This window comes from Zalophus californianus, chromosome X (assembly GCF_009762305.2).
Source record: "Zalophus californianus isolate mZalCal1 chromosome X, mZalCal1.pri.v2, whole genome shotgun sequence".
In the NCBI taxonomy this organism is placed as follows: Eukaryota; Metazoa; Chordata; class Mammalia; order Carnivora; family Otariidae; genus Zalophus; species Zalophus californianus.
Window position 1 is genome coordinate 90,621,333 of NC_045612.1, and position 13,511 is coordinate 90,634,843.

The 13,511-nt window shown below is 40.5% G+C and overlaps 1 protein-coding gene across 1 annotated transcript; it reads left to right on the forward strand.

The window, feature by feature from the left end:
- The first annotated feature begins 399 nt into the window (after window positions 1-399).
- On the forward strand, window positions 400-13,188 carry FUNDC1 (FUN14 domain containing 1). The gene is made up of 5 exons (XM_027609693.2): window positions 400-595; window positions 1,302-1,458; window positions 5,433-5,508; window positions 10,202-10,330; window positions 12,562-13,188. Exons 1-5 carry the CDS (start codon window positions 568-570, stop codon window positions 12,637-12,639), a joined length of 468 nt encoding a protein of 155 aa, XP_027465494.1. The 5' UTR covers window positions 400-567; the 3' UTR covers window positions 12,640-13,188.
- Window positions 13,189-13,511: the final 323 nt, after the last annotated feature.

A 13,511-nucleotide genomic window follows, 5' to 3' on the forward strand; every position in this document is an offset into this window, starting at 1 on the left:
GAGTGGGTGAGGGAGAAGCAGGCTTCCCGCGGAGCAGGGAGCCCGATGATTCCAGGGATCATGACCTGAGTCGAAGGCAGAGGCTTAATGACTGAGGCACCCAGGCGCCCCATCTTATCTCGTTTTTAAAAGCCTTTTTTCTCAGGCGCTTGCATCCTGGTACAGTGTTCAGAATGCCAAGCTGGTTTTCGCTTTATACCATCACGTGACGCCGCCTCTCCTCCAGCCTTGAGACTCTTTAAAACAAAATTACAAAATTCAGTTGCTGAAATTCTAGAGGGGGTGGGGGCGGGGGTGGGAAACAAGGGTTGCGCAGGGCAACGGACTACAACTCCCGCAAGCCCTCGCGCGGCGGCTACCCTCCCTCCCCCACCCTCCCAGCCGGAGCCCTGCGCTTGCGCGGAAGACCCTGCGCTGAGAGGAGGGGCGGGGACGGGACAACGCGCCTGGAAGGGGAGGAGGAAAAAAGAGACCATAGACTTTCACCTGGGCCTAGAAGGTCTCTTAAAGTAGTGGGGAGAGGAGGGCGGGCGGGGACCACCTTCAGAGCTGGCCGCCGGCGGTGTCATGGCGACCCGGAACCCCCCTCCCCAAGGTGAGCGGCCGGGGCCCGAAGTAGTATCTAAGACGCGGCTCACAGCTCTCGACCTTGCTCCCGGGGGCGCCTCTTCTTCCCCCTGCCCCAGGGCTCTTGGGGCTCTGTGTTTTGGAGGCACCCCTTTGGAACTAGACTCCACTCCGGGCACAACTCTGGCGGAGAGCGACCCCCGTCCCCAGTACAGCCCCGCCTCCTGCCTTACTTTCACCTCTGGCTCTTCATTTCCATCTTCAAACGTGCTTTTTAGCTTTTTAGGTGAATTACTGAAGTAATTTCATCTTGCCAGGCCCCTAACCGGTTCTGTTAGGGGAGGACCCCACCGTCCCCCGCTTTCTCCCACTGATGAAAATGGATCTCGCTCTGGCCCGGGCCCTACTGAGATTTGGGGGTGACCCTTCCTGCTGTGAAACTCTGACCTGGCCTTACTGCCATTTGGGGAGGCGACCCCTCGCCTCTGTGTAACTCTGACGTGGCTCTGGCTCCGGCCCGTAGGCCGGTCCCTGGGCCTTTGGAAGGGAGATGCCAGCCCCTTTACTCTTGAGGCCCTAGTCTCAGGGATTGGGTTTAACCAACTAATGTTTTCATCTGGGCATTTTTAGCTGTGGGCCACAGCTAGCAGTGAGTTAATAACAGATGAAAAATGTACAGGACGTTTGACTTTTGGTTGACTCTAAATTTATTTTTTCCATTTTGTATTTTGAAGAGTATGAAAGCGATGACGAGTCTTACGAAGTGTTGGATTTAACTGAGTATGCAAGAAGACACCATTGGTGGAATCGAGTGTTTGGCCACAGTTCCGGACCTATGGTTGAAAAATACTCGGTAGCCACCCAGATTGTAATGGGTGGAGTGACTGGCTGGTGAGAACAACATCTTTTTCATTAAATTTCATTGGCAGCCTCACTGCTGCCCTTTTGTAAACAGGCCAGTTACTGTGCACATTCAGTGGCTTTGCACTGTTAATCCCTGAAGAGCTCTACCTTGAGGCTTTTCTCTGTGATATGATGGGCGTGATCCACACTCTGTGGGGACTTAGTGGTTTTGGTGATCGGCTTCCCCATGCGCACCCCTTGTTCCACTGTTCCTCCTCTCCCTTCCTTTGATTCTTTCTTTTTTATTTTTTTTTAAAGGTTTTATTTATTTATTTGACAGAGACACAGCGAGAGAGGGAACACAAGCAGGGGGAGTCAGGGAGGGAGAAGCAGGCTTCCCGCGGAGCAGGGAGCCCGAAGCGGGGCTCGATCCCAGGACCCTGGGATCATAACCTGAGCCGAAGGCAGACGCTTAACGACTGAGCCACCCAGGCGCCCCTGATTCTTTCTATATTTTACACCTTCTGATTCAGTGATAGTGGGTAAAAAGGAAGAAACATACAAGGGTTAATTATATGTAAATAATCTTTACTTGTTCAAAGCTAACAACTGGAAAAGCCTTTGAGGACTCCCACGGTAGACCTGGTCTCCAGGATTGTCAGCCCTGTAGAGAGCCGTGTAAAATTCTCAGTGAAAATTATGAATCCGATGGTTCTGTTGATTTTTGTGGACTAATTTGGATTATTATACTTTGAAGAAGAGTTGGAATTAAACTGGGTCTTCGTTGGAATTAAAGGACTGATTGCTTACTCTGTAATAATACTGTGGAATGCATTAAAGAGGAACAGTTAATACGCATTAACCTAACTAACCAGTTAATGTTTTAAGCTACATGATTACATAATTGCTACTATAGATCAAGTTGTTATTCTTGGAATAAAAGATTAGCCAAATAACAAGGGTCAAACAAGTGTGACCCTTTATTTTTGAAAATGTTCACAGCCTTAGAGAATTTTTGACTTCAGTGGGGGGTGCTGAGCTTGTGAGTGAGTAATCATTTTTTTCTTAGATTCTAGGTTAAACTTATCTTACGTTAAATATTTACATACTTAAACTTGATAAGTGTTAAATTTTTTGATTTGTGTTTTACATGTACCTTGGAACAATGGCTCACTCCTTTATGCCTTTTTGTAAATGCCATTTTATGGTAGAAACCTGCATTGTGAAGATTCTGTGATGCAGAGGTGCAGTATTTCTTCATGATGTGTAACTTGTTAATGCTGCTTATGAAAAGCCCTGCAATTAGAAGTGAGATGTCTGGTCAGGGCCCTGGTTATTCAGTTGAGCCTCCACAGATAGCTTGTATCTTGACCCTCCGTAACAGAGAGTCTGGTGCTCTGCTAAGATAAGCTCACAATTTGGTGCCATGGGTGATTGGTTAATGTGAGCCTGGGCCTAAAGCCCCATCTTAAAAGAGACTAAAAAAAAAAAATCCAGCAATAGAATTATCACGTCATTGGGTGCTTTCCCCTTTGTAGGCCAGACTCGGTGAGAAGCCCCATAATTGGCAGAAGTTTGCTTGGAAAGCCTAGAGACAGAGCAGGGGGAGTTAGTAGCTTTATTTTAGTGGCTCATGCCATCAAGCAAAGGATAGACATGCTTGTGAGACACGGTCCCTGGGATATACTTGTGACTTGGCTGCTGCTGGCCTCCTCTGCTCCCTTATCAGAGCCTTTGTTGCCGACTCCCCTACTGAGGGACACGGTCTTTACAGTAATATGTATGTTTGGATTATAGCCAGGGGTCGGCCCAGGAGCTGAGTAATAGGACTGTAATGTTACACAGGTGGTTTGTTGCAATGACATTAGATTCAGTGTAGTAAACTTTTGCAATTTTCTTAAGGTATAAAACTGATGTACTATTGTGGCATATGTTAAGGCGGAATGGGCATTAACCCAACCAGTTAACATTTCAGACCAGTTCAGGCCGTGCATGGGAGGCTAAGGAGGTTATATGCGACTGTAGGTAGTTATAGGTTTTTGATGATAATAAGAAATATCAGGATGGATGATTGCGAGGGGAGATGGGAGGTGTGAAGACTAGCTAGAGGGCCCTTAGCGTGGTTTGGAAGCAAGGTAATGATGCCCTTGAGAGTGGAAAGAAGACCGAGTCACATAATGTTCCAGAAATAGAGTATGTAGAATCAGGCAATCAGTTGGACCCCGAAGGTGATGAAGGAGGTGGAGTCTGAGATAAACATGAGAGGGCAAACCTAGAGAATGGTGCTCTCACTTACAGATTGGGACCTCAGCAACAGTTGATTTGGTTGTCAAGATGATTTTTGCTTTGGGACATTTTGAATATGTCATTTATGAAGGTGTACTCGTTGCCTAGGGCTATCGTAACAAAGTACCACAACTAGGTGGCTTAAAACAAAAGGAATTTATTCCCATAGGTCTGGAGGCCAGCAGTCTGAAAGGTGTCAGCTGGGTTTGTTCCTTCTCGGAGGCTCAGAGGGAAAATCTGCTCCTTGCTTCTGGTACTTGTCAGCAATCCCTGGCATTCCTCGGCTTGTAGACCTATCACTCCAAGCTCTGCCTGCCTCGTCACATGGCTGTCTTCCCTCTGAGTGTCACTGTGACATGTTGGATTAAGTCATAGTCGATTTAAGACCCACCCTATTACAGTATGGCCTCATCCTAACTAATTACATCCTTAGTGACCCTTATTCCAAATAAGGTCACATTCTGAGACTCTGGGAAGGACATGAATTGGGGGTGGGTGGGCACTGTTAAATCCAGTACAGAAAGCTAGAGTTAGAAATCCGGGATTCCTTTTGCACAGTATGGATCTGGAATACTGAAGGGAATATGAGCTCACCGAAGGAGAGAATCCCAAATGAGAAATGTGGGCTTAAGTGTGTGGAACTTCAGCTGGACCTCAAAGGATAAAAAGCTTTAGATGGGCAGAACTAGGTAGAAACCCCCAGAAACAAGGAGATTAATACCTTGAGCAGTGGTGATGACCTATTTGGAAACTAATAGGATTGGAGCAGAAGGTTTGGGTAGGGTGAGGGTTGGCCAGGTATGTGGAGTATCTTGACTGCATTAAAAAAACGAAACAAAACAGGGGCGCCTGGGTGGCTCAGTCGGTTAACCATCTGCCTTCTGCTCAGGTCATGGTCCCAGGGTCCTGGGATTGAGCCCCATATTGGGCTCCCTGCTCAGGAGGGAGTCTGCTTCTCCCTCTGCTCTCCTTCCCCCCCCCACCCCCACCCAGCTCATGCTTTCTCTCTCTCTCTCTCTCTCTCTCTGTCTCTCTCAAATAAAATCTTTAAAACAAACAAACAAAAAAATCACTGTTATGGGGAAATTCAACTTAGACAAATATAGAAGGAAGAGTGTAATGAGGCCCTGAGTACTCAACATTGTTTCAGTAGCCAGTCTTTTTTCCCTATAAATTCCCCTCCTCTTCTGTCCATCCCTCATTTTGAAGCATATCACAATTTAGATTGTGCACTTTTTTTTTTTTTTAGGTAAGCTCTAGGCCCAGTGTGGGGCTTAAATTTACAGTGCTGATAAGATCAAGAGTCACATGCTCTACCAATTGAGCCAGTCGGGCATGCTAGACTGTGCACTTTTTTTTTTTAAGATTTTATTTATTTATTTGATAGAGTGAGAAGCAGAGAGCAAAAGCGGGGGGAAACTGCAGAGGGAGAGGGAGAAGCAGGCTCCCCGCTGAGCAGGGAGCCCGACAGGCTAGATCCTAGGGCCCTGGGATCATGACCTGAACCGAAGGCAGACACTTAACCCACTGAGCCACCCAGGAGCCCCTAGATTGTGCACTTTTGACTTGTCTGTAGAACAAGGGAAACACTGAGGATTTCTGAATGGATAAGGGATATGATCAAAAGAAATGGGAAGATACTAAGATTTTATTAGGAAAGCAATGAAAAGGAGAAGAGGGAGAGAGTTTAGTACATCATTGGTTGTTTTCATCTTTTGTCATTTCTTTCGTTAAAGGTGTGCGGGATTTTTGTTCCAGAAAGTTGGAAAGCTTGCAGCAACTGCAGTAGGTGGTGGCTTTCTTCTTCTTCAGGTATGTCGGAGCCTTAGGTGCCTCTGCTTACATATGTAGCCCCTGGGAACTGAGAAAGTCAAGTTTAGCCATTTCAGTCCTGTCCATTTTAATAGAAGATGAAATTTTTCTTTTAGGTATCGGTTTATGGAAAAACTAAAGTGAGTTTTGAAAGCTGATATCTGTCATGAAAGACAACAATTTTAAATACTTCTATATTCTATAAGCATAGTTTGATCCCAGCTAAAAAGATCCCAGTTAAAAAGACAACTATTAAAGTTTGAGGTGCCTCTTTTTTTTATTACATACCCAGATTTCCCTTAAAACATCTCTTCAGCAAAATAAACATGTCATCCATAATACAATCTTCTCATCCTGACCATTTTAAACATATATTTAAAATTCACACAGAGTACATAAAATTCAAAAGGTTTCTTTCTTTTCCCCATTTCCTAGCCATGCAGTTTTCCTTCTCAGAGGAAATTGCTGTTAGTAATTTCTAACATGATTTTAAAAACTAGGGAACCATAATAACATAGAAAGTGGAAAATTGGGTTTAAAAAAGTCATCCATAATCCTATTTCTGAGGCAGGGGGATTTGAAATTTTAGTTTTCTTCATGTTCCTCTAAGTATAAGGTTTAAAAATGCTTCACGGTTAGAGGATGTTTATCAGGATATTGTCTGGCATTCGTGTCTGTTTGGCATATATTTTTCCAAAAATATCATTCCCTGAAGATCAAATATAGTAAATCCTCAAATTGAAAATCTCTGGGAATGAATGTTAGCAATAATTATAAAGATACAGAGAACTGTCAGTCCTACCAGATTTTTAAAATGATTGATGTTCATAGCAAAATCTGACTTCAGCACCAAAGCCATTGATCGTATAATAACCAGTGTCATTGCCTGAAGTACAAAGGGACTGGATTCGTATGTGTTAAGCACAGATTTTGAGTTGTTTACTAAACAGTTTTTTAAAAATATATATTTACTTTTTATCGGTGGCATTATTAGGAGTAATTGCCTATTCCTTGTGCCAAGAGGTAAAAAGGAATATGGTTAATATCTAAATTTAGGCCTTTGGATGAACATGCCAGCATTCGTACAGAAGACAATTTTATTTAAGCGGATTTTGACTTGTGTTTATATAGAATCAAGAACATACTTAATTCTATAGCTATTCTGAAAACTCAGTTGTCATTTCTCTTTAGTGGGAAAGGGTACTGGATTGAAGCGGAGTTTCTGAAAATGTTCATAGAATAAAGAGAATTAATTTCAGTCCACTCTCAGTTTTGCAGAAGTCCATTTCGGTCCACTCGATACACACCATTCAAATCCACGTTTTGCCATTGCCACCTTTTACTTTGTGCCTACTATACATATTCTTTGAAGTCACTAAGCAGAAGAATATGGGACCGGTCTGCATCAGACCAGCCTTTCCCCCAAATATGACTCACTTTGAGAACTTAGAAGGAAACTAAGAGATAAGAGTAACACGTGGCTTTCAGGCTGATTGCCCATTGTTCTTTAGGCCCACTTCCATATTTGTGTCACCTTTACTTACATTTAAAGATACAAATTTATTTACTTAGAACTTAAAGCCTTTCTAGTAACTCGGTGTTAAGTGTTTTCCAGTAGATATTTAGCACACTGCCATCTTAAAATAGACAGTGGTATGTAAGTCTTTTAAATTTAATTTTTTTTAGAATTGTATATGCCCCTAATCCAAAGAGTCAAATACATGTACAAGGCTTGTTACAGGTTAGAGGAATCCTCTGCCTCCCTCACTACCCACCTTCCCCATTTTTCCCTCCCTTGAGGCAACTACGTGAACTCTTAGCTGATTCTTAAGGTATTTCTTTCCTTTTTCCTAAACAAGTTAATTGAATATTTCTTATTCAGTTTGAGGTATTAACTATTGGCTTCCTGTTACGGAATGTGAGACTTTAACTCATTTATTGAACTTTCCTTGCCTGCCCCCCTCCCCCATCTCACACACTTGCATGCTTTATGTTCCTCTGCACCTCCCCCTCCCCTCAAACCCCCCCCCGCCCCCCCGTGTCATCTGAGTACTGTTATTTCATAATCATGTTAGATCATTACCCGGAGTCCACTGAGCCTGAATCTGTAAATTTGTGTGTTTAACCATGTTTAGGAAGGTTTTGACCATTATTTCTTTTTTTTTTTTTTTTTTTTTTAAGATTTTATTCATTTATTCATGAGAGAGACAGAGGGAGAGGGAGAGAGAGAGGGAGAGAGAAGCAGAGGGAGAAGCAGGCTCCCAAGGAGCAGGGAGCCCGATGCGGGACTCGATCCCAGGACCCTGGGATCATGACCATTATTTCTTTAAAGATTTGTTTCCTCCTAGTCTTTCTCTCTTCCCTTTCTGAACATGATTCTGATTACATGCGTGTTAGGCTTTTTGATAATGTCCTGAGGTTTTGTTCATTTATCTTTTCAATCTTTTTTTCAAATTGTAGAATTTCTAGTGTCTAGCTTCAAGTTCACAGACTTTTTCTGTCATCTACCTTTTGCCATTAAGCCTTTCTAAGAATTTTCTTTTAGATACTGTATTTTCCAATGCTAGAATTTTCATTTGGTTCTTTTTTAATTTTCTTTATCTCGGGTGAGGTTACTTACCTTTTCATTGATTACAAGCATAGTTTCCTTTGCCTTATTGAGCATAGTTCTAGTAGCAGGTTTAAAGTCCTGATGATTCCAATAACCAGGTCCTCTTAAGGTTGGCATCTGTTGATTTTCTTTTGAGACTAGGCCACATTTTCCTGTTTTATCCTATATCAAATATGTTTGGATTTTATCCTGGGCACTGGGAATGTTATGTTGTGGAAACTCTGGATTCTATTTTATTCCCCTGAAGAGTGTTGATATGTTGATTTTAGCAGGCAGTTAACTTCGTTAGAATCAAATTGTAAGCTCTGTTTCACCTGTGGTGGGTAGCAGCTCAAATCTCAGTTCAGTTCTTTTAGCCTTGGCCAGAATGTGTGGCTCTGCCCCATGAATGTGTGCTTCAGGACTTGGGTAGAGTTTACACATAGAATTTGGGGCTCCCCTTATCTAGCTCTCTCATTTCTGGTAGCTGTTATTGTCGTAGACTCTGTCATCTGGTTCTTTGGGCCAGAAAGATGGCATGTTTTCTATTTAAGTTTTAGCCACCCTGCAAGTGCATCCTGCCCTCAGGATAAAACCAGAAAAATGGGCAGCTCACCTGACATTGTTCCTTTCCTGCAAGTTTCAACTCCCCTTGAAATCTGCTTGCTTTTGTTAAATCTGGAGCCCTTGTATTTTAACCGCGATGTATGGGAGGGTCCCTAAGTTTGACCATCACCTCCATGCCTGTGACCCAAATTACTGTGTCAGGGACTGCCAGGAAAAGCTTTCACTTGCCATTTGATTTGATCACCACTCTGTTTTGCTAAGGCTGGAGTTTGAAGTGATAATAGGTGAATAAATGAAGGAATGCAGATAAATCCATTCTTCTGTGGAGTCTGTATTCACAGTGAAAATGGAACTTCGGTAGACCTACTTCTATAAAATCAGATACTTTTATTATTTGAAGTGTTTTATTTGTGGTTCAAAGCCAAGGGGTGCCTTACAAAATTACAAAGAAAGCTTAAGTGTATTAGAAGTGATTTATAATGGTGTACGTGGCTTAATTGTTTACTACTAATGTGATTTTTTACTTTTTGATTTTATTATTTGGAGAGACTAATTTATGGTACTGGCTTACACACCATGCTGTTGTTCCTGTTCAGAATTTGTAGTGTCTCAGTAATACCACATGAGGGTTTTTCTTGTAGTTAATCAGCATTTAGGTATAGTTTTATTAAAAGGACTTATGGCGTGAACCTTGTGTAGAGCATATTTCTTTCGTATTCCACTTTTGAAAGCGATTGCCAGAAAGTATTCTTAATTTAAGTAAAGAGTCGGAGTTAGGGCGCCTGGGTGGCTCAGATGGTTAAGCGTCTGCCTTCGGCTCAGGTCATGATCCCAGGGTTCTGGGATCGAGTCCCGCATCAGGCTCCCTGCTCCTTGGGAGCCTGCTTCTCCCTCTGCTTCTCTCTCTCTCTCTCTCTCTCCCTCTCTCTCTCTCCTCCTCTGTCTCTCATGAATAAATAAATAAAATCTTTAAAAAAAAAAAAGAGTCGGAGTTAGTAAAGAGCCTTTATCAGGCTACTTTAGATTTCTTTAGTGACCTAATAACTGATTGGCTTCTGATCCCTTGTAATTAAACATCTGTTTAATTAAAGGGTACTTTTTAATTAGCTGTATAAAACTTTGATCATCTCTTTGTCTTTTTAGCTAATCCCCAAATTCCAAAAGCTCTGATAGAATTATGGTCCAGTTATAATACAGTTTTTGGACTCTTTTCTCATCGTGTACTATACGTTTCTTAACATAGTGTTCATCACATCTAAGTAATTAATTATGCTTAATATCTTTTTACCCTTATGGATACAGAGCTCTCTGAGGGTGGGGACTGATGTCTCCCTTGTCATTGGCTATAGTTTGGGGGCCTAGAATAACGCCTCGCACAGAGTAGGCACGTGGTATTTTTTAAATGAAGAAATTGTGATATCTTACCTATAAGCCTCATAGATTTCTTGAAATCTAAATGTCCATATATTTCTCGGTAATAGGTTTGTTAACAACCTAGTTGGTTTAGAATTAACCATTTTTATTATATTTTTTCAGATTGCCAGTCACAGTGGCTATGTGCAGATTGACTGGAAGAGAGTTGAAAAAGATGTAAACAAAGCCAAAAGACAGATTAAGAAACGAGCAAATAAGGCAGCACCTGAAATCAACAATATAATTGAAGAAGTAAGGCAGCGTACATTTTTGGCTCCTTCTTTTTCTTTTTCTTTTTTCTTTTTTTTTTTTTAATGAGTAATCTGTGTCCAACGTGGGGCTGGAACTCATGACCCTGAGATCAAGAGTCACATGCTCTACCAACTGAGCCAGCTAGGCGACCCTGGCTCCTTTTTTTTTCCTTATGGGTTTCGCTTTACAGAAAATGTGACTAGTGATTATCTTCTTCTAAAAAGTGAGTGTTTTTGGTCATGTTTAGAGTGTTAAATAAAATTTGGAATCGAGCCACTATTTAAATCAATCATTATTGGAGTGGAAGAGGGAGCCCAATCAGAAGAGTATGCAGCTCTTGATCTTGAGGCTGTGAGTTTGAGCCCCACATTGGGTATAGAGATTACTTCAAAAAAAAAAAAAAAATTTTTTTTTTTTTAGTAATTAACATAGTTTCCCCTGCCAGTCTCCCACCTACTTTGATCTGCATGTAAAAGCTGATGACATTATTCTTCCAGAAGGTTTCCTCTGCATTTTACAGATGTGTATGTGTGTAGACAAGGTGTGGTAAAACTAAAACTACCTATTTTTTTCATGATGTGGGATATTTTGAAAATGTGTATATTTTATTATATTAGTTTTATTAATGTTTTTATGTATATTTTTCTTCTTATCCTCTGTTTAGAATTGAACTGAAAACCCCTTGCCTTTGTTTTATTATGTTCTTTTAATACCCCCAACTTTTAATTTTGAAAAATTTCAGACCAGTTGAAAAGTTGAAGGACAAATACAGTGAATACCCAAATACCCTTCACCTATTTACCTACTCATTTTACATTTGCCTTATCTCTGTGTGTGTATAGGGGATTATACTTTTTTTCCCTAATCATTTAAGACATCCTTATTTTTTACTCTTAAATACTTCAGCATACATCTTCTAAGAGTACAGATACTCTCCTGTACAACTACAGTTACACTTAATGAATCCCCCCCAATTAACATGATGCAATAATATGCCCTAATATACAGTCCATATTAAAATTTTTCCACAAAATATCTTTTATACATTTTTTTCCCCAATCAGGAATTATATATTGGGGTATCTGACTGGCTCAGTCAGTAGAGCATGTGACTCTTGATCTTGGGGGTTGTGAGTTCAAGCCCCACATTGGATGTAGAGAGTACTTAAAAATCTTTAAAAAAAATGCTTAAAAATAAAATCTTTAAAAAAAAAGAATTATGTATTACAATTGGTTATCATCATGTCTCTGAAGGCTCCTTTAATCTTTAGCAGTCCCGTCAACTGTGTTTTGCTTTTGTTTTTGTCCCCCACCCCCACCCCTGGTCTTTCGTGATACTGACATTTTTGAAGCATGTTGGCAGAATATCCCACAGTCTGGCTTTGTCTGATTGCTTTTTCATGGTTTTATTTGGGATAAGCATTTTATCGACATGTTATTTATTTGATCCTGTACAGTTTTTCTTGCTGGCCAAGTGGACTGTGAACAAATATCATTGTGCCTGCTGTGGGTATTATTAAATCTGTGCTAATAGCTTGCCAAATGGACCATTTCTGTCTGGGCCCTACAGCTTCTTGTTACCTGTGAGATTTTTTGCCACCAATATACCCATTATCTCAGTAGCTAAGAAGCTTACTGGGTCTGCCTGGGGCTCTATGCCCCTTCAGATTATAAGGGACAGCCTTGGCATCTTGTGTGGTGGTTGGCACCTGCAGTAGTAGGTGTACGAGAATCTTTGCCAAGTATTTATTGAATTGGGGAAAACAGCTGTGAAAATGTTACTTAGCACCAGATTCAATAAGTAAGAGTGTTTTTCTTTAATTTGCATCATTTTTTTCTTTTTCTTACTGTGGCAGAATACACATAACATAAAATTAACCATTTTAATTATTTTATTTTTTTTTAATTATTTTAAAATGCACAATTTAGTAGCATTAAGTACTGAATTCACACTTTCATGCAACCATTACCACTATCCACATTTAGAACTTTTTCATCATCCCAAACAGAAACTCTAACCATTAAGCACACATTCCCACAATTGACCCCTCTCCCCAACCCTTGGTAGCTTTTGTCCTCCTTTCTGTCTCAGTGGATTTCACTATTCATGTCAGTGAAATCCTACAGTGTTTTCCCTTTTCTGTCTGTCTCACTTCATTTAGTGTAGCATTTTCAAGGTTTGTCCATGTTGTAGCACAATTAAGAGTATTTTTGTTTAAACTTATGTTTCAGGCAACAGAATTTATCAAACAGAACATTGTGATATCCAGTGGATTTGTGGGAGGCTTTTTGCTAGGCCTTGCATCTTAAGGATATGAATGTTCTATCACAGTGGAGTCACCTATAAGAAGAGAAATGGTGGCAACAAGGTTTCTCGACAATACTCACCGCCAGATTCTCCAGGGCAGCAAGAAACAACTAGGTGGACAGTACCAAACCCACAGCTTAGTGTTTTGCCATTGAAGTTTGGCAAACTAGTATTTGCTGTAAAAACAACCTATATGGTATGTGTACAATAGTATTCCTGAGCAAAACATGCCTTTCATTTATTTTTTTAAAATATGCATTTGTTTTGAAATTAGCCTATGAAATACCACCGTTGGATGTAGATATACAGAGGAAAAAAATGTGTTGGATATATTCCCCAGTGAAATATTATCGTTGTTTTATTTAAATAAGATGTTCTTCATTTTGCTTTATAGTATAGTGCTGGTAATTAAAAATTTGTATTATAGCTTCAACATTGCGGTTGGCTTTTTTTTTTTTTTTTAAAGCTATGTTTGCAGTAAACTGAAGAACTGTAATGCCCTTTTGTGGAAGGATTTAGAAGTAATAGAATTATTAAAGATATTAAACAGATTTAATATCAGTTTTTAGGTGGTGGTTTTCTACAATTCTTACTTTGCTTCTATAAGTATAGTAAACAGTTTCAAGGAAGACTCTTCTAAGGAAGTACTTATGTCTAAAGCTGTTTCTCTTTTTTTTTTTTGATGTCTGTAGTTGCAAAAATTTCTTGTATATAAGCTTCTTTAATTTATTTATCCTGGCAGCCTGGGCAGAACTAATTATTTTGAGGGTACAAGTAGTTGGGTCACTGATTCATTTTATTAACCTTGAGTGAACCTCCTTTCTCATTTCTGAAAATCCTAATTATTATTTTGGCCCCTTCTTCACAAAGAGGT

What these genes read in the sequence shown, in the direction of transcription:
- FUNDC1 (XM_027609693.2), top strand. Translation starts at nt 568, where the DNA reads ATGGCGACCCGGAACCCCCCTCCCCAAG. An exon ending in CCGGAACCCCCCTCCCCAAG is followed by an intron (nt 596 to 1,301) that starts GTGAGCGGCCGG and finishes TGTATTTTGAAG; the next exon opens with AGTATGAAAGCGATGACGAG. An exon ending in TCAACAATATAATTGAAGAA is followed by an intron (nt 10,331 to 12,561) that starts GTAAGGCAGCGT and finishes CTTATGTTTCAG; the next exon opens with GCAACAGAATTTATCAAACA.